The sequence below is a fragment of the Malaclemys terrapin genome, chromosome 3 (genome assembly GCF_027887155.1).
Source record: "Malaclemys terrapin pileata isolate rMalTer1 chromosome 3, rMalTer1.hap1, whole genome shotgun sequence".
Lineage (NCBI taxonomy): Eukaryota > Metazoa > Chordata > Testudines > Emydidae > Malaclemys > Malaclemys terrapin.
Window position 1 is genome coordinate 4983004 of NC_071507.1, and position 27297 is coordinate 5010300.

At 41.9% G+C, this 27297-nt stretch overlaps 1 protein-coding gene across 1 annotated transcript in view; it reads right to left on the bottom strand.

Moving 5' to 3' along the window:
• The window catches only part of XRN2 (5'-3' exoribonuclease 2), an 89783-nt gene that overhangs the window by 15393 nt on the left and 47093 nt on the right, over positions 1 to 27297 (bottom strand). Inside the window, exons 18-27 of the mRNA XM_054022691.1 lie at positions 23152 to 23259; positions 22981 to 23070; positions 22415 to 22487; positions 18847 to 18930; positions 16551 to 16648; positions 16383 to 16462; positions 14322 to 14378; positions 9803 to 9871; positions 9585 to 9719; positions 7923 to 8056 (exon numbers count right to left, since the gene is read on the bottom strand). Of these exons, the coding sequence (XP_053878666.1) occupies positions 7923 to 8056; positions 9585 to 9719; positions 9803 to 9871; positions 14322 to 14378; positions 16383 to 16462; positions 16551 to 16648; positions 18847 to 18930; positions 22415 to 22487; positions 22981 to 23070; positions 23152 to 23259 (928 nt within the window). The remainder of the gene's footprint in view (positions 1 to 7922; positions 8057 to 9584; positions 9720 to 9802; positions 9872 to 14321; positions 14379 to 16382; positions 16463 to 16550; positions 16649 to 18846; positions 18931 to 22414; positions 22488 to 22980; positions 23071 to 23151; positions 23260 to 27297) is intronic.

Here is a 27297-nt window from a genome sequence, read left to right on the forward strand (position 1 = left end):
CCCCAGGAGACTCTTCCCCAAATTACTTCAGGGACCACCTCACGATGTGCTAACATGACCTAGGTACAACAGATGCATGCCGCTGAAATAGAACTAAGAGCTTCACAAGTCAGAGTTGTGTTCAGGAGACAGATCTTTCAGCAACTGACCCACAAACCTGGAACTCTCTGCTGGAGGAGGATGGGATGAAAAACTCCCTTTGATCTAGCTGTCCCACAGCCACCCCGCAAAAAGAACCAACTAGTGAACAAAAATTAAGTCCAGTCCCTGCTGACTATAGGGAAGAGGTTTTTTTTTTATGTGTACGCTTTATAATGTTGGGAGCCACTCAGATACAGCTGTAATGGGTCCAGTAAAAGAACTCAGACAGACCGACCAGATTCTTGTGTCACTGCTGATGGACAGCAGCAGCAGTATGGGAGTCTAGGGGGTGGGAAAAAAGGAGGCGAGTCAAACTGCCCTTTCCTGTCTAGTACACAGATGGAGAGTGGGGTGGAGGGGAAGGAGAAGGGAGGGACACTTCACACTTCCAGCAGCATGGAGAAGGGGTGCGCCCTCTTTTCTTGGCAGCCAGAAAGTAGGGGAGCACTCCAAGCAGCCAGGAGGCCAAGCAGATTAAAGAAGCTGCCCTTGTTCCTGGCAGTTCAGGGCTACACATTTAATCCAACACTTATTTATAAAACCCTCATGTCCTCTGCTCCTCAGTAAAGTCCAAGGAAAGCCCTCCAGTGAGAGGAGGTTAGTCCCCACCAGGTGTAGGGTGCATCTTTCATATTGACCCCCGAATCACAAGCGCCTGGTGTATGTGTGTTTCAAGCTCTGTAACCCTCCCCTCCAACTGAAAAGTTAGAACATAGCCCCCTTCAGGAAGTAGCTCTGATCACATCTCCTTGTACAGCACTGAGGAACACACAGATTAAGTATTCACAAGCAGGAATATCTTAATAATGAAGTAGAGTTTAAAACAAACTTATTACCATTCTTTGCATGGTTCTGACAGAAGATCACTTTAAGAAGGAAAAAAAAAGCCTGAAAGTGAATTGCACTTCAAAAAGGTACAAGCAGGAGAGGAAAAAATGACAGTTAATATTTTCTTTGGTCTTTACAAATTAGGCATTTCCTAGAGCTATAAGGCCATATAAACTGCCTTCTCCAGCAACTCCTCAAGTAACAATTTATCTAATCAGTGTAGCAATCAAAGACAAGATTTCATGTTTACTGATTGCACTAATCAAAATCACTTTTCAAATGCAGCTAATTGACAAGTTTACTGACTGAGATGAAAGTCATAAATCACATACTCTGGATTGCAGAAACCAAATATGCCATTCACACAGTACCACCAGACTGCACTTGACTCCCCCAAGTTATCAGCACAGACAATTATTCATCAACTGAAAATTGGCACATCAAAGTCAAATCAGAGAACAACGGTAAGAAACACCCACAGCAGGCTCTTGAAAAAGAGGTGGTGGTTTGATTGACCACATTGCCCTTCTAGAGTCCCATTTTACCTCATCATATATAAAATACAAATCTCCTAAAATAAAATTCCGCTTCTTCAACTCACAGTTTTAACTGCATTATCTCTACTTTTTCCAATTCAATTTTTGTATAGTTTAAAATGTGAGAGAGTTTTCCGGGAGCTTTTTAGTCAGATTACTATCTTGACATACAACTATTCCCACTCATCAAGGCCTATCTTCTGGCCTCATCTGTGGTTGTTTTATAGTAATACAGAAAGAAGATGATTAAATCTGATTTTGATATAATCTGTGTGTGTCTCATTTAGAAAATCTTTCCCATTTGGCAGTGTAGGACTGCCTAGCTGAAGACTTCTGACTTTCCAACATCGTCTCCAAGAACTCCTGACAGAAGAAGATTTTGTCCTCGGGCTTATTTGAGACACCAGTGGAAGAGCCTTTGGATTTCGGTGAGGCATTTGTCCTTGAGTTGAGAGAGAGAGGGGGCGGGGGGGTATAAGAAAGCTGCCACAGCTAGATCCAGAAGCCCATAGTACCCAAAAACCCTGTTTAGCCAGAATTACAGATAGCAGTAGGATTAAAGCTCAATCCTTTTTTTATTGCCTTGGGAACCATTCATATTGCAGGAAACACATATGGAATGTTTGCTTCAGTTCAGTAAGAAGACTACTGTCTACTGAAGGAAGCTAAATTGCTCTCAGCTTGAATGTGTGTATGACTAGAGCTCCACAGAAGCCCATCAACTGTGTGTCGTCTCTTGGCTCATCCTTACGCCCTGTAAGTCTTTGGCAAACCAGACTGTACACTCTACAGCATCTGCTCCCTCACTAACCAATCACTGAAGTATTGGAAGAGGTGGATACTAAGCCTCAAGTGAACTGCCACCAAATTTAGGGCAGTTAGGAAATAAATTGAGTGTAGCAGGAAGGTCAAACTAGATTTTCATGGCTTGAGCTAAAGATATCTCCTGGAAGGTCTCAGTATCATCAACAGAAGAGAAGGGGATAGGCAACACAGAAATTGGTGAAGAATAAGGAAACTTCTCAGTTTTCTGTCCCTCCTCTTCCTCCAATTCAGATTTTATCTCCTTAAATGGAGATAGTATCAAGAGCTGGCCGTCTCTCAACTCCGTTCAGGATACTTAGGAAATGGCAACACAATTTTTACCTTCCTTGCTTTTTTGAAAGATGCCTTTAAGAGGACTGAAGATGGCAACGGATGCCACATGTTAAAGGAAAGCTGAACTGCCCATAAGATTGTTGACTTGACATCCCTTTTTCCTACATGCGTGGGAAAGTCCAGGGGCACAGGAATCAATCTTCATGCAACAGAAGAGTAGGGAAACTGGCACTAGGGAAGTAATAATGACAGAAAAGGAAAATCTAACATTAGGAATAGACTGGATTTTAGATTTGCAGGACCCCACCAAAAGAAGGGGAGACTTCAACAGCATCAAAAAAAAAGCTTAACTATTATCCTTGGAGATAAATGCTCAAATGAGAATACGAAATGTTCTTGTCTTGGCAAGTGTTGGATCTGAGAACCAACCAAATCCAAGGATCCATTCAAGGAAGGATCTTCTCTTTTATTGACTCTTCCAATTGGTAGAATGGGGCTCCTTTGGGAAAACATAGGGGAAACCCCAAGATCGTTCCTGGGGCAAACAGATGGTCTAGAATTCCACATTGATCAGTGGATTCAAGCCTCCTCAAATTTGAAGGAATGATTGTATTTGTATCTGGAGTGTCTTCTATACAACGAGATGCACTCAGATGCTATGGTGATGCAAGCCACAAGTACCTAAATGAATAGATCAGCTCCATGTATCTAAGGCTCAGAGGATTGCTTTGAGAGTTCTCCCTCAAAGTGCCAAGACATGATCTTTAAAAATGCAGAAATCAGTACCAGACACTCATGGTACTCCAAATGGGTTATTCAATCCCAACATTTGTTTCCTTTGCTCCCTTCAGATGAACACAAAGATTTGAAGTTTAAGTATTTCCTATGACCAAGGCAAAAGACAGTTATGCTTTCCATTCTGATCACCACATTTCTCTCTCCACACCATTACACATTCTCTTCTATTTCTGATTACTATAAACACTTAAAAAAATATATCAAAGTTAGTAGTTAGGGCTGGTGTCCTTAGCCACTGTTTGCCAGAAGCTGGGAATGGACAAGGGATGTATCATTTGATGATTACCTGTTCTGTTCATTCCCTCTGAACACCTGGGCATTGGGCACTGTCGGTAGACAGGATACTGGGCTAGATGGACCTTTGGTCTGACCCAGTATGGCTGTTCTTATTCTTAGTAGCCACAACCACTCCACATTGGTTAGAGCAGCTGGGAAGGCTGTATGTGCAATTTGATACCTCATAAATTTAAAGGTTTGATCCTGTAGTCCTTAAGTAAACCTCATCTACATTGGGACCAGACAATAGGTTTAATTTAAAATGGCTACCATTATTTTATCTCAACTGTTCACTTCCACTTCCTGGGACTTCTGTTATTACCGAAATATAATAAAGTTTGACACTCTCCCATTCTGCAATTAATTTGATCTCTCTTTCTCTCTCATGCATGCGTGCAAGCTGGCTAAAAGTACCGCAAATTTATAACATTATTTTCCCACTAGCTTTTTGCCCTCTCTTGTCTGCTTGTCCCAACTCTTCAAAACTAGCTTGGTCACTCATCTTTTTTCCAAAATGGGTTTTCCCCAGAATTCAATAGAGAAATGAAAGTCATCATTTTAGTACCTTTTCAGGCAGTTCACCTAACTTTCCTCCTGCCTCTCTGTGGCCCAGTTCTCTCCATATATCTGCTACCATTATTGCCCACTGTAAACAGATTGAGCATGTAGCAGTGTCTGACAATGGGAGAAAGGAAGGTGGAAAGCTTAAGGGTTTCAACATATGAATGATTACCCATTTTAGGGTAAAAAAAAGCCTACTTTAAATGATAACTGGGCCTGAACACAGGAAAGAAAGTCTTACTCCCCATGCTCAGTCTCTTCTCTTGCTGTTCTGCTCTGTTGTCCAGGACACAAAATCCCCATCTGACACGTTTTCTGCTGGTGCTTCAGAGATCAGGATTCTGGCAAAGCCTGTAGGTTTCACTGTTGTCCATGAGAGGTTTTCCACTCAAGTCTAAACACACTACATGTTTAGAGCCCACCAAGTTCCCCCTACCCCCATCCTGTTTCTAACCTTGGGATGTGTGCTGACAGTCAACAACACAATCCTGCTTGAAGAAGTACAAATGCAGTTTTACAGAAAAGATCTTAGAACATTTTACTACACTATCACCATACAGAATAGCATCAAAGCGGTGCAACAAAGAGAGCAACACAAGATCAATCATTTGGAAGTGAAAACACCCAAAGTGACTTAGGCCTTTAAAACAGATGAATACTGAGCAATTGTGGGCACATCAAACATATTGGCATGTCAGGTTAATGAAGGGTTTGTAGGAGGAGACTAAACTCATTTCAAATCATGACTATTAATATTTAACCAGGTGTAAGTGTCAGTGAAGTTTATCTATTATGCCACATAGCTCAGACACTTTTTTCCAATCATACAGTGAATAACCAAGGATTAAAGTAAAGAGGACTTTTTAAAGATGACCTTTTGGAAGTTTTTCAATATTTTCTAGGATTGTAAGTGTCCATATTCCCTTTAATAGGATATTGACTACAGTAGAACCCCGTTTACCTGAGCCTCCATTTTCCAGCTCTCTGCATTAACTGAACCACCAGCGTGCACACACAGGAATACGGAAAATTCATGCTTTAGCCCTGGCCCCCACCACCCAGGGCGGACGCATATAACTTAGCTTCGCAGGGGCCACTGTGGTGTGAGGCCCCAGGCAATTGCAATAGAAAGGTTGAGAAACACTGTTGTAGACAGTCCCTATAATGTTCCGGGTTAGAGTGTAAAAATGATCAGTACCTGTACAACTTGTTAAAAACTCTCATTGGTTTTCTTGTTAATAAATGAACAAAACATTATTTGCAAGAACTAAGGGTTTGTATATTGTGTTAAGTAGGTAAGTAGATGAGAAAGGGGGTAATGTTTTAATGCTTTCCCAAGATTGGTCAGCTAGTTTAAAAGCAACTCTGCATCTTAAAATAACAGAGAAAACTCTTTGCCCATTCTCCTGATGGGCTGAATTTTTTATTATCCAGTCTGGCCTTGGTCCCAATTAGATCGGACAAACAGGGTTCTACTGTATTTGGTGCTACTCTGAGCAGAGTTTTCCAGTCGAGACAGTTCAATCAACATCAGTGTAACTCTTATGTTAAACATCTTTGATGCAAAATGTAAGGCCAGGGCTACACTAGCGGGGTGGTTCGAACTAAGATACGCAACTATTCGCGTAGCTGAAGTCGAAGTATCTTAGTTCGACTTACCTGGCTGTCCTCACAGCGGTGAGTCAACTGCCACAGCTCCCCCATTGACGCCACTTACTCCTTCTGTGGAGGTGGAGTACGGGCGTCGATTCGCCGATCGATTTATCGCGTCCAGACGAGAGGCGATAAATCGATTCCCCATTACATCGAACTTCTACCCGCCGATGTGGCGGGTAGTATAGACATACCCTCAGTGTTGACATTCGAATGACTACCTCAAAAAATGCTGATGCTTATGTAGTGCTAAAGAGAGGCACAAAGGAAAAAGAATGTTTTTTCCTTCCCCTTTGAGTACAAGGAGATGGTCAAGTTTCTTAATCCTCCTGTGCAGGACAGAACAGTTTAAATATTGAGATTTGCAACATCTCAACTTAGTTTACATCAACACAAGTAGTTCAAGCCATTTCTTTCACACTTATTTTAAAAGTGAAATGGGCTCAAAATTCAGAACCCCTTGAGTAATGAGGGTCTTAAATAACTGACAGATCTTTGAATAGGAATAAAGTTTCAAATTCCCACAATACAACAGTTTAAAACCCTTTCTTTCTGCCTCATACAGAGAAAAGTTTTCAAAGCACTAACACAGTGCAGAGGTAACAATTTAAGGAGACTAAAAAAGCGAAATCTGTTCAATATTCTAGTTCTTGGCAAAGACAAAGCAAGTAACTAATTTTTTAAAGTTTGTATCTGATGGTAGTTGCCTTGAGACATGTCTTATGGTCTTTTTGGACTGAAGCCACACTTTACAGTGATAGACTCAAAGCGCTCAATCTATTTAACTTAAAGAAAAGGTTAAGGAGTGACTGGATCAGAGTCTGTAAGTGCCTACATGGGGAACAAATATTTGATAACTGTCTCTTCAATGTAGCAGACAAAGATACAACAAGATACAATGGTTGGAAATTGAAGCTAGACAAATTCAGATTGGAAATCAGGCATGAATTTTTAACAGTTAAGGTAAATAACCATTGGAACAATTTACAAAGCATTGTGGTGGATTCTCCATCACTGGCAATAAAATCAAGTTTGGACATTCTTCTAAAAGATATGCTCTAGTTCAAAGATAAATTGTTTCGGGGAAGTTTCATGTCCTGTGTTATATCGAAGTCAGATTACATGGTCACAGTAGCCTTGGAATCTATGGTAACTCTACATGCACAAACGCACCTGCTCCAATACTAGAGTACAGTATTAATATTGCAGAGGTTGGCCAGTGGACCCCCCCCAACTGTGCTTAGTAGCACAGATGCTTGTATCACTATCTCCAGCCCCTCCTAGTTAAATCGCTTGGAGGGACAATTTTAGATGATGCTGATGCTAGATTGTAGTAGCTGCATTTCTACTTTCTGACAAAGCATGTTCGTTCATAGATTGAGAAGAGAGTCTTTTCTTTTAAATTAAACTGATTACTTTTCTGTTTTATATTGGCAGGCAACTAGTTTTCTATTTTGTTGTTTTCTGCCAATATACTAGAAACACCATGAAGTGAATTTTTAAAAATGCTTTCCTCAGCAGTGATTTAACAGGCTGGCTCCCAATGTAAGAATACAACTGAGCTAACATCCAACATCAGCACCTGTAACATTGGGGGTTAGGGAGGGAGAGAGGAGGGGAGGAGAGGGAATGACAAGAAACTGCCAAAAAAAAAAAAAAGCATCTGTCTGCACCATAATCACAGACTGGGCACTGGCCCATGCTGTAATGCACAAAGTTGTCACTTTGTTTTATAAAATGGTTCCCTTCTCCAAAGCAGGACAGTGGGGAATCTATAGCAGAACCCATGAAGAAGCAGAAACATAATTCACTTTACTCAAGTCTTGTAACTCCTAACCATTCTAAGTGTCTTTCCTATAGTCAGCAACCTATCAAGAAAAAGAACCCATGAACGTGCTCTTAAACCAAATAGCCCTTTAATTTTATTATGAAGAATACTACGTAGATGTAGCAAAATAAAAGTCAGACAGTTCAATTTTAAAATTCATTACATTTGATAATGCAGGAGGGGGAAAAAAAAAAAAAACTTACTTGACAACAATTTAGGAATCTGTGGTTGGCCACCTAGAAGTGGTCTGTATGGGTTTCCCTGATAAGCCCCAAGTGGTGCTGCATTACTGTAGACTCCGCTTCCTGACTGTCCTCTTTCCCTTGACATTGCATGGCTGTAACATAAAAGAAATGGAAAGTAGTATAGAAGTTATTTTCTCAATGTCATCTTACTAGCTGCTACCAAGTCAAATACTACAGCTTCTCCAGTGTACTGATGGAGATGCTCATGAACAGTGCAGTAATTCACCACCTGTAAGGGTCCCATGCACATCATGAACGAAGCTCACATTTTTATGACCTAGTTGGTTACTGTGAAAATTCTCTTATACCACAGCTTGCCAAAGAAAAATAAGGGTTTTTTTTTTTGTTTTTTTGGGGAGGAGGGGGAAGGGGTTTGCACAAACAGTGTAAAAGTTTAGGTAACTATCATACGTATTCTGTAGAAAAATGAAAATGCAGCTACATTTAAGAGCTGTTTCATTGTTTTTGTGTAGAAGTACCTTCACTAAGATTTTGAAGTTGGTTTGTTCTGGAATTTTCTTGTATTTTTAATTAATGTTTTAATAAGACATGTTCTCAACATAGTTATCGTTTTGTGACCGTAAAGCATGGCAAGAGGGAAGGGGATTCATGTGCACTTGCAGCGAAACAATTTTATTTCCCGGGGTGTGAATGGGAGGAAGAGTGTTGCTTGCAACTTGTCATTCCTCATCTTTCTTCCAGGCCACAATTCAATGGACAGTCTCTCCCACTTTCCTAGCTTTCTACAAGAGCCGTCTCTCTCCCTTCCCCAAGCCTCTTATCTATCTCTAGTGCCTTTGTCTTCCTCCTTGAGAAAGAGGTTGAAGCCCAGCTGTCCAAACGGTTGGGACAGTCTGAACTGGCTGTTTGGTAATGTTAATGTTAACCCCCTTTAAAGCATTTTCTGTACTTCTACACTGATAATACTCAATAGTGGCTTGTTAGCGCTACTCATTCTCCCCAATGAGCAGATTCAAAATTATACATGCCTGCCTGTGCATCTCAGCTTAGAAAAATACAAACCTAACCATTTGTTTCTGATGTATAATTTCAGATCAATCCCTTTGCTTGCAGCATTACTATGCAGGATTCCTAAATACTCAGAAAAATCATTTGGAATTTTGGATCACCAGTTAAACTTGGTAAACGGACTTCCATCTTTGTTCAAAATCAAATTGATTATGGCAGACCACATGAACGTTGAACAAACGTCATTTAAGAAAACAAAAACATGGAAGACATCCCAGTTCTAGTTACACAATCTTAACTATTACTTCTGTGTAATATTCTCCTTGTAATCTCCAGTACTTCAAAGGAGTACTGAAGAAGCAAAAGTTGAAGAAACACAGCAGGAAAGCCAATTAGAAATACTTTACAGAAAAAATATCAAACGGAAGAATGTAAGCCTACTATAAAATTCAAGTATTTAAGAACATTTTGAAAATGTAACTCTCATCAGTACTGATTTTCAATATATAATTAAGTGACCTATATATAAATACCAACTTTAACCATAGATCATTGTATATTCCTTTATTATTAAAAAAGGGAAGATAGAAGGCATCTCAGCAAAGCAGTTAAGGACTGCTACTTTCACTAAGTGTTTTCACTGCTACTCACCCTAAAGTTCTGAATGCCGACTGGTCCAAATGAACTGGCCTTCTGTCTCGATTAAAACCAAGCTGGGGCCTCCAAGGCCTACCATTATTGTTGGTTTTTTCCCAGTCACCTGGCTTCAGAACTGGTGCAGGTTTTCTGAATATTAAAAATAAGAGAACAATAGTTTATTTCTCTATGCATCATTATAAAAATGAAGGAAAAAGATGACAATTACTTACTTTGCTCCAGGTAACACTACAGCCTTGAAAACAAAGTCTTCTTGAAATTGTGGATCTTTGAAATTGATACTAAGAGAAAAACAACATTTGAGATAGTTATGCCGGATATACATTTGGCCTGATAAGTAAGATCAAACTATCCTAATGAAATAGCAGTTTGCTGCATTATTTACAGAAGTGATGCAGCGTACTAATCTGAATTATTTTTTCTAATAGCCAAGTTATTGGAGTGCTGTTTATCCATCATCCCCAAACTTCCAGCAAAAAGTGCAGGCAAGGGCATATGGGATATACTGGCTCAAACAGGTCCCAATATACTTCAGGGATGCCTCTATCCCTGCACTAGATGTCAGCCCAGAAATGGATGTGGAGTTGTTAGTCCCACATGCAATAGGGAAAGGACACCTTGCAAGCCCTTAAACATGGGAGGCCCAAGCCAAAGCTCTAGCTAAGAAGATCATTCGTTTTAGAGCTCATCTTCGGGGATCCTATGTACCAATAGAGTGAAAACAATCCTATGGTGCAGCAGCACATCCACAGGCACCTAAGGAAAAGAAGGGGACTGAAGTTCCCACACACGGTATTTCACATTCTAGCAGAACTTAGCAGTGCACAGTCAACCTGTGGAACTCCTTGCCAGAGGATGCTGTGAAGGCTAAGACCATAACAGGGTTCAAAAAATAACTAGATAAGTTCATGGAGGATAGGTCTAACAATGGCTATTAGCCAGGATGGGCAGGAACGGTGTCCCTAGCCTCTGTTTGCCAGAAGCTGGGAATGAGCGACAGGGGATGGATCACTTGATTATCTGCTCTGTTCATTCCCTCTGGGGCACCTGGCATTGGCCACTGTCGGCAAACAGGATACTGGGCTAGATGGACCTTTGGTCTGACCCAGTAGGGACATTCTTATGTAATGCTTGCTTGGTGGGCAGACTGAGAGGTAAAGAGACTTAGACTGTAAGCTCCTTGGTCAGGGACAGTCTGTTCTGTGCTAGTACAGCACCTAACATAATGGGGTGTTAGTCACTGACTAGGGCTCCTAGGTGCTATGTGAATACAAATAATAAACAAGGAAAGGAAGCAAGAAAAAATAGAGAGTAAATAAAGGAAAGTCTTTTTATTAATCAGTATTTAATATTCTTGTATCTGCATATTTTCCCTCTGGAAAGGGAGGGGGAGGGAGCACTGAAAGAAAGGGCCAACAGTGCACTCAAGGAAGAATCTTCTGGCCAGCTAGCGAAAGGGTTGGTGGGACACTCTTCCATGGAATAGTACCGTTTCCCCTTGCATTTGATGAAGGAAGCCCCAATTCCCAACTGAGCTGCCTGACGTTCCAATACAATGATATGTAAGTTGGCTTCAGTGGCATTCTGTAGACTCAGTACTGTAAGCTGTTCAAGGTGACGGGAGCACACTGTTCTGGCTACCCTGGGCCAGTGGAACAGCCCCTGGAATTGGGGAGGGTGGGGTGAAAAGGTATACCCCTTCCCCCCCAAGTGTGCTGGGCACAGCTCTGGCACACCTGAGGATATGGCACTCTGGCGTGGCCTTAACCAAGAAAGGTCTGGTGCCAATTGAATCACTCTGTAGAGCTGTTGCATGAGAAGTGACCAGAGCCTAGATTCCCATCTCTTCTGGCCCTTGGTGACATACAGAGTACCTGCTGAGAAGCTTAGCTTCACCCAGGCATCAGAGGCAATGTATGTGTGGGTCCAGCATAGACATTGTTGAATCACATGGAGAGCATCATTTGAAACCTGTTATCTCACTGGCTACCCTATGACAATGCAGAGTACCCACCGCACTGAGAGGAATAATGAAAAAGAAGAATTAAGAGGGAAACCTTGCAACAGCAATAAATCTATTCTAACGATAATAAATGTTTGTTTTCAACAAGGAAAACATGTCAGAAGGAAATACAGCTGGAGGCTAGAAGGATTCTGACTACATGCTCTGGTGGCTGGAAAGAACTGCAGGGTGGTGCCATGGGTCTTGATACAAACCAGGGTCAAAGCCTTTGGTATCTCATAGGAGCACCGCAACAAGGAAGGAAAGGCTTTACAGCAGAAAAAATGTGATTACTACAATCTGGCGGGGGGGGGGGGGGGGGGGGGGAGGGCGCTCAGAGGCAGGTGTAGTACCTGAAACTACTTTTAACTTGTTACTAGAAAGTAACCGAAATCCCATTTGAGCATGTTGTCCTTTTAATAATATCGTGAACAGGCACATCCTGGATATTTCAGTCTTGAACTGCCTGCAAGCAGATAGTCCTATCTAACTGAGCCATGCTATACCCCACTTGAGACTAGGGAGTATACAGACCATGACTGATTTTCACTATCTCAAATATTTTATATATCTCCAGAAGTGAAAGGTTACAGGTGCAGCATTAGACACCCACTATTGTAATGCACCAACTTAAAGTAAATCAGAATGACCTACAGCATTCCGGTTCTAAATCAATTTACTGTCAAGTGCATGAGTAATTCAATCTTTTGTGACTAAAGATTTACCCTTGGAAGATTTGTATGGTTCTGGGAGGACAATAGTATACTTCATGATGAATAAAGATCATCATGGTTAAGGCAAAGTCAACATTTATTCCTACATATGCTGCAACAAAAAGTAGGCAAATCAAAAGAAATGTGGCTACAGGTGAAGATTTCACAATGAGTGGGATACTTGTTTTTTCTGTCACTTGGTCTTCTCTGAGAAGACATCTGTCAATCTGTGCCAACATCACTGGTCGGGCCCTGCACACATAGATGCAACCCTATGCATTCAAAGTAGGCCCATAAACACTACCAGTTGCCACCAGCCTCAAAGAGAAAGCTGGAATGACAGAATACAGGAGGACTGCCATGCATTAGCCGAGGGATTCTCTGTGAGGACTCTAATTTACAGATGAAAAGTGGTCCCATTCTCCTAGCCATCTGTCAGTCTATGGCTCTACTACAGGGACAGAGAAAGCCATAGCGCAAAAGGCATAGAAGACTAAGAAGAGGAGACAGACTCCCTTTAATCATCAAATGAAGGCGTTAAGTCAGAACAGCAGAAAAGATACAGGAAAGAGAATGAGCTTCCAGCAACAATGTATTTATTATTTTTATTTTTAATAAAATAAGGGAAATGGCCTTCAGGATCTAGTGACCAAAGGAGTTTTCAGAAGATGCCTGTACTGTGGTATAACAGCCCTTTAAAGGCCTGTCAGGGGAGCATGTGGCTCTGGCAGTGCCTTATTCCAGCATTTTCTGCCAAGAATACAGTTATAGGACTGGGAATTTGAGTGTTCAGGGAGAGGAAGTGATCTAGGGAGGGCAGTAATTCAAGACTGCTGCCTCTATTTAGGACCTGAGACCAGTGTACCCAGTGTAGGGTGGGTGGTAAATCCACATAGCACTTTGGAACTGCTAGGATATGATTGCTGGGAAGGGTGCAGAATATCACGTAGTCAAGGGGCCGGGATGGCTGGGGGCCTTTCCCCAAGACAGGGAAATTAATTTTGTCTTCTGGGCTTTGGTCTCTTGGAGGGTCTTCTTATAAAAAAAGCAATAAAACTTTGCCACCAGACCCCCTGGGGAGAGTAAAGACGTGGACAAAGAAACCCAAGTGGAGAAAGTCTGTTATACCATAACTCCATTGGTGTAAGCCCTTTGGTTTGCTTAAGCCCTCAACAATGTCTAAAGTGAATGAGTGGAAGGAAAGGAATCCCAGACAGAGGAAAAACATTTTAGACCACATCAGACTGACACTGGGTTTGACTCACTGAGAAATGTTAACTTCAGATGACCTTGCATAGCGCATGGTGCTACAAAAAGTGTCAAGCAGTAGGTGGCTTTCTAAAAAGCTACCCTATTAAGGTAAAACTTAAGAGCCCTAGAGTCACAGAGGAAGGAAAATTCCCTGGTTAAGGTAAAAAGGAGAACAAACCCTTAGAACTACTCTTCAGTTTAACCCTAAGGACAACCTTATCGGGAAAAGCTGTAGGAAGGGTTTCTTACAGATCAGGGACAGACCAAAGAACCGAGACACCAACCTATTACACTGCAGTTTAACTTTAAAAAGGGATACTGTCAATTTGACTTTATTGATCTTTACCCTTACAAAAATCAATTCAGTTTGATAGAGCACCATATAAGCAGTATGTCATGAGTATTTCCTGCAATATTTTTAAAATGCAAATGAAAATTTTAACATAACACGTTGGATGTATTTTTACTTGTTTATACTGTCTGAAGGACAACTCAGGTTCAGCAACCTACCATGACAAAGTTCATGCTTCATGTCAGGACACAAGGTAAAGTTAACAACATTTTGTATCTTTGGTTAACTTTAATGTTTTCTTCACATGCATAAGAGATTAGATTCTGAAGCAATCTATGACAAGGGGCTGATTCTGTAGCAAGTTCAACAGCTACAGAACCCCAGATTACACTGGGCCTGGATTGATACATTTCAGTAAGCAGAAAAACAAAACACTCCACAACCACCAGTACATTCACACAACATTAACTCACCTGATGGCAGAATTCTGTGTCAGATCACGCAACAATGGAACAGGAGACTCTACTGTCCTAATGAAAGGAAAAAAATTACCAACTTCACTTTCCCTAATTTGAGACTGTTATAATTCACACGTTCCTGTTTGAACAAAGCAGTCTATAACCCACACAAACTGAAGTTTTGAAGAATTGTATCGCTTTACAATGTAAACAATGGCTAGCTGTTCTTACGTCTTTTTAACAGCAACAGAGGGTCCTGTGGCACCTTTAAGACTAACAGAAGTATTGGAGCATAAGCTTTCATGGGTGAATTCAGATGCATTCACCCACGAAAACTTATGCTCCAATACTACTGTTAGTCTTAAAGGTGCCACAGGACCCTTTGTTGCTTTTTACAGATTCAGACTAACATGGCTACCCCTCTGATACTTTTTAACAGCAATTTCCAAAAGATGCAAGTTTCCTTTCTAATTAAAGTAGACTACATTGGATGCACAGTTCTATCACACCTCTCCCCGATAAGCTAGCTAAACTGTGCCCCTTTAATCCAAGCAGTCAACAACTTGACACGCAGAAGGAAACTGCCTTTGTTATTAATCAGAAGTACGCTCCTTCTCTGAAGATGACAGCAATAAAAGCCCCACTCCCTGCTTCATACTCCTGCCTGTGATCAATTTCAGAATACTATATAGCTTACTGGATCAACCTTTAGGTCATCAACAAGTGCTAAGCACCCCCTGATTGGGCACGGTGATCACCATCTACTTGTTAGTTCCTTTGGACCAAAAACTGCAGCTTCAGTAAACCAACGCATAGGCAAGTGTGTATTACCACCCTCAGAAAATAATGAATTCCAGGAGAATACTTCTAAGTATAAAATGGCAATAGAGCCCTTCTCCTGGGCTGCATCTATGCTAGGAAATTTTAGCAAAAACTTGCCACTGATTTACAGCTGCACCAATGATAGACTTATGAGAGGACTCGTGTAGCCAGTGCTTCCATAACTCGGTGCCTTGAGTGCACTACAGGTCCCACAACTGCTTAGCATTCAATCTTCCAGAGCCTCACCTGCACTACCGCTCCCTCCGGTGCAGCTTTAAATTTGCAGGAAATTTTGATACAATTCCTCAATGTTTACATGACCCGGGAGTGGGAATCTATATTAGCCACTCTTGCTTAAGTTACATTAGTTGATCAACACAAATCAGGGTGATTGGGAAGAAGTTATTCTTAGAGGAGCTTCCCTCTTGTGTTTAATCAAAGTTTATCAGAGCTTTCAGTACCTTATTTACATGGGTTTCACAAACTAACTTAATACATCATTTAAAAAGCTAAGTGTTAATGAATGTTTTAAAAATTACACATCAAAAGGGTATGCTCCTAATTTACTGCTAGGCCCCAGACAGAAAATTAAGCATGCTTTTCTCTGGGTTATTCTCTAGTGAATTCAACAATAGTATGAAGACAAATGATATAAAATTTCGATGGGCATGATCCAATAAAGCACACAGGGCTGCAACCTCAACATCAGACTGGAACAAGATTCCCCTAATCTACTGAAAGATGATCAGAGACCCAAACACCACAAGATTATTGAAGACAGTAGGCCCACTTATGATCTCTCCCCCCCACACCCCAGCTCTTCACCTGTTAAAGTTTTATCATATAGTACGTGGTGTACAGTATTCTCTTCATATCAAATACATAAGACCAGTCATAAGAAGGCAAATAATGAAATTAGGATGACCTCTGTTGATTTCATAAGTAATGAAGACACTTTCTCGAGCATGTTAAAGCCCACTACCTTCCAGAGCTCTTAAACCAAACCCTTCCAAAGCAAAGCAATGCAATGGGACTGGAAAACCATAAACACTAGTTGAAGTTTTATATGGATAATAGCAAGCAACCTGCTTTGAACTCTAATGGAATCAGTACTTAATTCCAAAGACAAGTATTTAGAGACGTCAGACTTTTCTGGATTTTTGTTGAGGAGTGGGGGAGTTTTGTTTTAGTTTAGACACAGCTAAAGGAAGTATCCTTCAGCAGCAAACAACTCAGACTGAAAGCTATACTCACTGATCTGGAAGAACTGCATTTTCATTCAGAGTAAGTTTTCCCTGGATTCCATGGCACAGTTCAGCGGGTATATCCATTTGCTATTGAAAAAATAATTTTTCAGCTGAAGCAGACAACCACACCACTCCCTCCCACAAATGCAATAACCTTAGAACAAATGTAATATACCTCTGTGCTACTGGATTTGTACAGTTCTAAAACAAAGTCACAAAGCAAGTGATGTTTCCCAACAAACATAACATCGCCACCAAGACTATTTCTTCTGTCTAGAATAGGAGAAAGGGAAAATAGCATGATAATTCAGCATGAAGGAGATTTAAAACAGCAATATATGCCAAGACAGCACCATTTTGTTGACAGGCGTCTGCGGTAGCTCACTAATTCTCTACTGAAAGTTTCATTTCTGTTAAGGAGAGACTATAATGCACACTCCATTGATATAAGTCCAAATTCTTCTCTATGGCTTGCACTTTTCAGGGGGATATGGGTCTCAATCAAGGAAATATTTCTTATCTGCTAATTATTTGCAATGGTGTGACCACACTTGTACAAACAAATCAATGTGGCCCTATCCTCTGTCCATCAGGAAGGAGATATCCAATCAGAATTAGGAGCTCCTGCTTAGCTCTGACGATCTGCTTTGTGGAGGCAGTCTCCTTGGTTAATGACTTGCAAAGCTGCAAAATATAAATTAGTCTGCGCTTAACCTGTGTGTTAGTATGCCCTAACTTTCCACCCAATAGGCCGAAATGCAGAGCAATATGAAAGCAGAGAGAGGTCCTAGGGAGGCAATCTTTTCCCCGACTAGCCCATAAAAGTAATTTCTTCACCATGACTAGGATCTGAACGCAGGCTTCTAGATTCTTCTCCCCTGGCATCCAGAAGCAGAGGATTTGCTGAAAGGTCTGAGAATGGACTTGTGTCTCTGTAGGCTCAAACACGTGTTAGGCTTCCCTGGGCCTCTGATGACTGACCCAAATTTCAGGATTTTTTTCCAAGGATGGCAACACTTTTCCCCTCTGTGGTATTGTTTGCACCCAAGTGCTTTTACCTCTGTTCAAGAAGAGTGCCAGAGGGAAGAGGCTTGGAGTGAGATGCGCTACCAAATCCACCTTCAGTGGCAGCTGCTGGGTTCAGGACAGAGCAGTCTTTCACTACTATCTGGATGATAGTGAGATGCATGGAAAGGACTCTGAATTAGTTTTCTTTGTGGATCCTTTGCTTAATAGGAGAGATTTGAGTCAATGTCATGAGACACTGGATAGGTCCATGCGTCTAGTGAGACCACCTGTAAATTCTAAAAGGGGGATAAGACTGGGAAAGGGAAGAGATAGAGCCTTCCCATTCTTTGGTCGATTCATCCCCTGGAGGGGAAGGGGGAGATAAACACAGGTTACAACTGGCACCTATGGTACAGGAGTCCCAGCACAGGACGGAAGAGGGACAGAAGAGAAAGCAAGCTAAGAGGAGGCTGTATGGAGGAGATTTTTAGACTGGGGAAGATAAAGCTCCCACCTACCCCCTTTGGAGCATCGGGAGGGAAACTGCATAAGCTTGGCTGAGTCAGAATAAGGCTCTTGGATTTAGTCTCTCCAGGAGGTTAGGGAGGGAAAAGGTAATCTTGACATACTCCTGCAAACTACTTTCCTCCTCCTCCTGTACTCGGGCATGGTGGCCAACTGAGAGATGTCCCGCCCTATGGAGGTATGCTTCCTGAACTGCTGTGAGAGCACCTGCACCAGCCCCATTCCCAGTCATATTGAAGCCACCAGGGAAGCTTGTAGCAATATGGACCTGATGAACTCTGTTCCTAAATGGGTCCACAACAGGAAGCTGAAGGGTGGCACTGACACCAGGGCAGAGTCTATAGTTCCTGGCTGGCTTTTTTCCTCCTCCCAGCTTCTTATCCTGGCTTTCCACCCTGAAAACAGAAACAGGCTGAAAAAGCCACCTTGAGCTGGCACCTCACCTGGAAGAATCCACCTATATGGAGCTTAGAAGCTGGTCATGAAAATTCCTGTATCCTGATTGGACACAAACTGGACAGAGGACAAGTGTATCCCCATTTGGTTTTACCAGTCTCACCACAGAAAATAATTGAGTGCATTCTTTTGATTAAAATGTGTTCCTCTAGCAATGACTCATTCAGGTAGGGCGTACCAGCTGAATCATTTCATACAATAACCTGAAAATTAGATTTCCTGTTAAAATTCTGCTAGGAATCTGCTTAATTTTAATAAGTGCAAGTGAAGGCTGATAATTCTGTTTTTACAACAAAGATCACTCCATTAACAGCCCCTGAATTATTTGTGGAGCAAAGGTTGCAGTTTGACATAAGGAAATCAATAGCAGCCATCTATTATACCCTGTTCATTTGAGTTTTAATACTGCATGATAGATAAGTACACTAATAATGAAAGCCTTAACGATCACAGTCATCATAATGAAATATCCTAATTCTTACTTTCATCGGGAGTGAGGTCAGGGTAAACCTCTTCCAGAGCAGCTCTCAGACGGCGCTCATCAACGAACGGCAACAGAGCAACACCTAATTAAAACAAGCTCTTAGTATTGATGCCCAACTTTCAGAGTCATTGAGCTTAGCCACCAAGTTACCCTGTTTAACAACGAAAGATTAAATTGAATTTTTCCACTGAAAGGGAGAAAAAAAAACCCAAGCAATAGTCAAAAGGATTCAGTCAACACTGAATTTTTTTAATTCCTGTTTGTTCCAGAATTTTCCAAACACTTTAGGAAAAGCATTAAAAAAAAAAATCCACCACCACACAAGGAGCTTTGACAAATATGGCAATTTTCTACAGTATCTTACTACATTAAGTTTGTATCATTGTGGGCCAAGGACTGCATATAATTCCATGGGGGAGCCCGTCCAGGAATTAAGAACAGTAGGGAGTTTGGGGCGATTAGGCAAATTCACTCAGGTTGTAACACCTCCAGACAGGTACCACCCTCCCAGGGAGACTTGCCGATACAAGTTTAAAATGGATTCTCCAAAGGACAAAGACAACAAAGATAAATAGCTTGAGTTTAAAATGACTCCGGGACGTCCTTCTGATCCAGCAAATGGACAGGAGCTTCTATCCAAAAGGAAGGCCCCAAGCCTCAGGGAAGGGTTGGAAGGACTGACACTGCTCAGAGCACTTGTGGAAATGGGGGTGGGAGGAGTGATCTCTGATAAGCTGATTAACATGCGTGCAGGTTCTTTTATTGTTTTAATGTTTTCTCTGTAATGCTGTCACCTTCAGAGTAAGTGTGCTTGCTTAGGAAAAGCTGTGCGGTAACTTAAAACAATGGCTAATCACACTGTTGAAAGCCTCTGAGGGTGGGCAAAACAGGACTGCTCTGTCAGTCTGACTTTCTATAGAAATCCCTGTAGGAAGGGGACTGGCAGCCTGGAAAAACCCCAGTGAGAAGGCAGAGATACAGGTCTCAGGAGCCTAAAAGCGGTGCCCTTGGTGGGAGGGGGAATACAGGTGCAGCATCCCTGGATTGTGAGAGCAGCAATCCTAGGGACAATTTTTATATTGCACCTATTTTTACATGTTAACATTGTATGTTATATACAAGAATAGCTTGATTTTCAGATTTCATGTTGTGTTTGCAATGCTGACATTTAATTTTATTTTAATAAAGTAGTATACAGAAGTCAGAAAATATACATGGAATCCCAATTTTAGTCACTTCTGATTATAACCATACTCCACGAAAGACAGAAATGAAATGCTATATACTTAATACAGGAATCTTAACTTTTTAAAGTAATTATTTCATTTAAAAACTTTAATCTTTAGTATTTACTTCGCTAAACTGAATTAATTTTTTTAAAACTGGACAATTTCAGAAATAAGACTTAAAAAACTGATTTATAGTAACACATGGCATTGCAGTGTTCCAGGTACCTATTACCACATAAGCATCCTTTACATAGTTCTGCTCAAGGTTAACACATCATGCCCCTCCAAAACAAGCAAGTCCACTTCCCTGAATGGATCAGAACCAGGGGGAGGGTGCATATGTGCAAAGAGTAACAACTAGGAGGACAAACTGCAAGAGACTAATTGTTAAGGGGATTTCTACACCTATAGTTAGTAGAATGGCTGAACGAAGACCCACTGTTTTGCACTCCACTGTGAAAAGCGGCTAGAATGAGCCAAGCAGGGCCAGACAGACAAGCAGAATTATAGGGTCTCAATGCATGGATGAGACAATGGTGTAGGGAGGAGGGGTTTAGATTTAATAGGAACTGGGGAAACTTTTGGGAAAGGGGGAGTCTATACAGGAAGGATGGGCTCCACCTAAACCAAAATGGAACCAGATTGTTGGTCCTTAAAATTAAAAAGGTTATAGAGCAGTTTTTAAACTAAGGGCTGTGGGAAAGCTGACAGCTGCAGAGGAGCACGTGGTTTGGACATCCCTTAGGGGAGGATCTATAAATGGATATTCCCTATGTCCTAATAAAGAGGAGAGGATGGATGATAAAATACACCTCTCTAATAACACTTTCAGAGTTTCGTTTGGAAGGTTCTTTTTATCTCCTGTCAATTTTTGGTAACTATCCCACAGGCTATCTTCCATTTCTCTCAGTGCTCCCTCAGTGGCAATCTTATTCACTTGCATGACTTTGACTATCAACTTTGTGCAAATAACTCTCAAACCTACCTCTTCACTCTCCATTCAAACCCACGTCCCTGCCTGTCTTTTTGACATCTTCTCATGGTTTTCCAAGTCTTTACCCAAAACTGTGCTCCTTGTGTCCTGCCCCATCCCTTGATGATCTGTCACCATGGACAACATGATCATCTTCCCAGTCTCTCAGACCTGCAATCTGGGCATCATCTTTGAATAAGTTCAGTCTAGCTCTAGATCCACCATATTCAAGCAGCATCTAGAACACTGCTACTACCTGACCGAGACACCCTGAATTTCCATCACAAACACCATTCCAATCTCTGTTGCAAACCTGAGCAGCTCCCTCCATTACACAGCAACCAGGTCTCACCTCCTCCAGGCCCTATCATGCCCACATAAACTTGGAGGGGGCTACAGATGGGAAGGTGGTGAGTCAGAAAAAGTGCATGAACCCACTGGAGGAGAAAAGGGAGAGGACAGCGGAGATCTAGTTTCAGATCTGGAGGGTAACACACTCCAGAGCATGGGGAAAGGTCTCTGCACAACCGTTTGCACCACGGGGACTTGTATTTTTTCCTCACTATTGTCTAATGTAAGCAATATGCATAGGAATCATTACTAGCCATTTCTTCTAGAGCAAAATCATTAGCAGCATCCAGAATTAATAGACCAACTAAACCAACTGAGTTATTCTATACGAATTAGATTAACTAGGGAAAAAAAGGATGTTTTGTTATTTCTATTTTTGGACACTTGGGAGGACACTACAATGACGGAGAGCACGTAATTGCCTAGCGGTATCATGGGAGGGCAATGTTGTATTTAACTGGCAAAACTCCACATTTAAATATTGACAGAATAATACAACTGATACTTCAAAGGCAAAAGAGAGTACATTAAGTACTATACATTATTTCTTCATTCTTAGTTTGTATGTACCTGAAATGTTTCTTTATTGCCTACAGCATTGTTCACAAGGAACTAATGAACTACTGATTGAACGGAATACGGTCCATTAATTAAATGCAAAGGAGACAAAAGACATAATTATATAGTAAGGCTGATAAAGAACAGAAAAATGATTAATCTATTTCTGGCCAAAATTAACTGGTCCAGAATGACTGCTAAAATTACTATTAATCATTGCTAATCCTCGATCAGTTACTGAATCATAATTGGCTCTTCACATGAATTTATTTATTTTTTTATATCTGCTGTAAAATGCTCTTTCCTTCCTTAAATAATGCATTCAAATATGACAGTAAACCTCATTAATCATTATCTAATTAAAATCCTTTCCTATTTTGTTCACATTTTTCAGACACCCCCCAATACGAAGATTAAGGTTTCAAGTTCAAATAGAAAAAGATCTTAAATTTCACCTTGCCAAGCAAATTTCTTCCCATTCAAATCAATAGCAAAATCTTCAGGGTAGAAGTCAATTATACTTGATTCCTGCATTTGAGAAAAATCAGAAGACCATTAAAAACAATTAGGAAGTGGATTCACAAGTCTGCATAGAGCTGGATGAACCTTCTCTGTTCTTGGTCCTGCTTAAGACAAAACTGTTTAATATGGCTAATGAAAAAGGAATACACTGTATTATAAAATACCATCCAAGCTAAAAGGCTGCAGGGGAACCCCACAAACCCAACAGAGAGTCAAGGACTGACCAAACAAGACAAGCAGGGTAGGATTTTGTGGGAGTTCAGGAGAATGGAGCTAGGCTTCCACTCCTGAAATAATTTGCAGAGTTATTGGAAGCAGAGGAGATTTTGGTTTGGCTCTATGGAAATAGGGCCAGGAAAAGTCATTTAATATATTCAAACATTTGAAACAAAAAGATTCACGTTTCACAAAGCTGTATGACCAGACAAGTAAAACTGTTACTTTCCCTGGTCAGTATTATTCCTTTAAGACAAACCAGTAACAGAAAGACTATTCTTACTGGATCAGTCATGAGCTTCCGCCATGTTGGTGGTAGAAAGTTACCACTAGCAGCAGGAAATACTCCCATGAGTTGTTCAAGTGGTCTGAACTGCCAAAACAAAAAAGGGAATGATGTGAGTGACTTCCAATAACCTATTAAAAGGCAGAATAATAAATGAACGTCTCTTACCGGTTTTGTACCCTTCTCAAAGTCTGAGGGCAGGTCTGCTATACCTTCGAAGTCAGAGGCAAATGGCGCATAATGGAAAGGATAGTACCACTTCCAGGAAGCACAACCCTAGTTTTGCAAGACAAGAGACTAATAAATGATACAGCTCAGAAGAGATAAATAGTCACGTATCCTATTAGTGGCTATCTAACGATGACTAAACTTAACCCAGTGTGAGCACCAGTGTTATAGCCATGTGTCATGGATAAGGTTAAGATTCTGTCAAGGGTATTTTTAGTAAAAGTCAGGGACAGGTTGCAGCAATCAACAAAAATTCACGGAAGCCCGTGACCTGTCCCTGACTTTTACTAAAAATGCCGGGGTGGGGAAAACAGACAAAACAGAGCACTGCCCGAGGCCTGTAGCTGCTCCACGTGAGCAGTAAGTGACGTTAATGGGACTCTACGTGCAAGTAAGCTTAAAGCACCAGAGCCCAAGTATGTATTTGTCACATAGGTAAGTAGGATCAAAAGCAGCTCACAGGCCCTCAACGTGCATATTGTTTAATGTCAGAGATTTATGCTTTCTATTAAGCAAGGAGCCATGAAATTGACCAAAAAGACAGCCAGCAGCCAATGTAAGTAATGCAGTGTCTACATTGACACAGTTGCCTAACTACACTGACATAAGCCACCTCCCTGAGAGGCGTAGGGAGTTTTGTCAGTGTCATAGGGCACTTACATGGGCGGGAGCAAGGCTGTATTGTGTGCATTGACATAATTAGATCGACAAACTGCCTTACATCGACCTAACTGTGCAGTGTAGAGCAAGGCTCTATATCCTGTTTGGTTAAAGTAGTGGAATTTGTAGGAGGACTCTTACCGGTTTAAAACTGGTTAGTTTGGTTTAAACTTGCACCAGTAAGTTGGTAGGCACCAGCCTAACTGATATAAAAAGTGTCTACACCCAGACAAGCTGCAGCAGTCTAAACTGGTGTAAAAATCACACCTTTAGTTGTGTCTGTACAATAGTGTGTAGACCAGGCCAATGCTGGGGCTAGTGGCGCCTAGTGGTGGCCAGCAGCTCTGTAGCACTAAATCTCCAGGGCGAGAAACAAATGAAAATCTACATTGAGCAGTGGTGCAGAATTCCCCCAGGAGTAGAACATGAAAACTGCTCCAAAAGAACTAACTTACGAGTCCTTACCTCCTTAGATACAGCAAGCTTAGTTTTATAACCCTTAGCTAGGTGTAAATATTTCAGTCACCTCTTAAATCTTCTCTCAAGACTATATAATTTCAGTTTTGTCACTATCTCCTCCTATAAATCTCTTCATTCCATTTATCATTCACATTGCCCTTTGCCTGGGTTGCACAATCACAGCAATACTGAACGCCACACTGGCAGCCATTCACACCTAATTTACATATTGGTTAAAAAAAAGTAAAGAGGAAAGAAATGGACATTAAGAGTTCTAAGAATCCACACTGCTATACTAAACAGAGAGGCAGTTGGCTTGGAGCAGGGCTTAGCACAGAGACCTGCACAATTAAAGGTTTCAAAGTAGCAGCCGTGTTAGTTTGTATCCGCAAAAAGAACAGGAGTACTTGTGGCACCTTCGAGACTAACAAATTTGTTAGTCTCTAAGGTGCCACAAGTACTCCTGTTCTTTTTGCACAATTAAAGACAGTCCTGAGAGAAGTGTATTGGACTCAGGTGAAAGAATCCCCCTCTTCAAGAAGGGCCCCACAAGCGAGGGTGAAGCTCTACTCCCCACTCAGTTCTCCAGCAAACCAGCCACACAGCTTCACACAAAAAATAGGCAGCTGCAACTCAGGCCTGGACTACACTACAGAGGTAGGTCCACATAAGCTGCCTGGTGCAGACCTAGTTGTGCAAGTGTCTACACTTGTGGTCTCCCACTGATGTAAGCTCTCTATTACGCTGACATGCTGACCCCACCTTCCCGAGTGGCACTGAGCCACGATCCATGTGCTGAGGTTGGTGCAGTGTGAAGGCAGACACTACTTTACCTGTGCCAACTCTAACAGTCCTCCAGCAGCTAGCTGTCCCATAGTGCCCAACACTGACCACTCTGGTCACAACTGTGAACTCTTCTATCCAGTGGTCACAGACACCAGCAGCCCCCTGCTCTTCCTTCCTCCCCCTTTAACACCCTAGGAATTTTCCTGATTGTCCAGCTTGGCGAGCACACCTAGCAGCTCTCCACTGTTATGTGCAACTGCCCAACTGATCCTGCCGGCTACGTGCTCCAGGTGTGCACTGGCCCGGAGCAGGCCCAGGAGATCTAATATGTCCTGTCTGTGGGGAGAAGAGGCTGTGGAAGCACAGCTACTGGCCAGCCATAGAAACAGTGACTTTACAAGCAGATTGTACAGGGGATCCAGGAGAAGGGGTATGACAAGGATCAGCAGCAGTGCTGCATGGAAGTGAAGGAACTGTGGCAGGCATATCAGAAGGCACCAAATGATCCGATGCCAAGCTGCAGACTGGCTGCTTTTATGCAATACCACCCTGCACACCACTGCTAATAGCTATGAAGAGCCTAACTCAAGGGCCACTGGTGTGAACAGCGAGGAGGAGGATGGGGACAGGACAGAGCTCTTAATTTTTCATTCGATTACTTGTACTAGAAAAGAGAGCAGTACAACAAAGAGGTAGTGTTATCTGCTTTTCATTCCCCTGTAGAGCTAGGAAAGGGGACCATGCGGAGCAGTTTATGTATACATGGATGTCTCCTGAATCCTCCTGAGAGATCGCAATGAAACACTTTCACAGAGGTGTCTGGTAATCCTCTCCCAAAAGATTTCTAGGGATGGCAGCCTTATTTCTTCCTCCACTGTAAGCCACTTTCCCATGCCACTCAGCAATTACTTTGTCAGGCACTACTACAGTACACAGGGTAGCAGCATTTAGGCCATGGCATATAGGATATAAGATACCAGCAGCCACTGTGCTCCCTTTGCCTGTGTTGGCGTCAGGAGTCAGATACCACTGAAAATCCCCACTGCCTGTGGAAGGTGGTGCTGGCATTCAGTGCCATTGTCGGATACTCAAGTTTCATGCAACCTAGCAATTCCCTCATTTCCTCTCACCCCAGCAGACCATACTGACCATGGCTGGAGCTGTGAATTACACCGTACACAAGCACTCTAAAGAAGTGGTATCAATAATCATGTCTTGTTATAAGGAGGAGAAAGAAGAGGACTCGGGATGACATGTTCAGCAAGATCCTGCAAGCCAGTGCTGCATTGGAGCATGAACAGAGGGTCAGGAGGACTAAAATGGCAGACCACCTGGAGAAGGAAAGAGCAGACAGGAGAAAGGTGCAGGAAAAGAAGAGGGAGAAGCACCAGGACATAATGGGGCTTCTTCAGCCGCCAACACAGACGCTGCAGATTCTTATGGACCTACAGCTTCAACAGTCATGGGCTTTCTTCCCTTTGTAGTCCATGGAGCATTCCAATGTAGCACCCCACAAATTCCACACCAGCCCAAACATTCCATGTGGCATCAGGGGGCCACATCACTCCACACCAGAGGACATTAAGGTCAGCCACAGCTTCACATACTGACCTGAGTGTGCCACAGTTGACATGTGTAGCTAAAATGGAAATGAGTGTTCCTTCCCCTTCTTTAAAGTCATAATAAGTTGATGGAACAGAACTTAATGTATTTGTTTTTAACTTGCACAGAATTTTTTAAAAGTTTTCATTACTCAATAACACTAGTGTTTGGAAAATAATTCATCTTTATGAGTTCCCAACTGGTGCTGCAGAATGCCTGCCAGCAGTGACCACACCCACTTGTTATTGTAGACTGTGACAACTCATAGGATCAATGACAAGCAGCATAATCATCATAGATGTACACCAAGCACCACACAACTAACAGGCCTCCAAACTGCAAGGCCAGGTAGAGCACAGTACACCACAACGCATTACTGTAGCTCTTTAAAAGTGTTCTTTCAAAGCCTGCCTGAGCCATATAGCTCCTAGTTGAGCTCTTCTGATAGCCTTTGTGTCTCACTGTTCAAACTCAGCACCACCTCTGCTCTCCACCCCGGCGGGAGCTTTTTCCCCTTTGCTTCACAGATATTATATAGGTCACAACTATGCGGTTATAACCACTGGGATACTGTTTCCT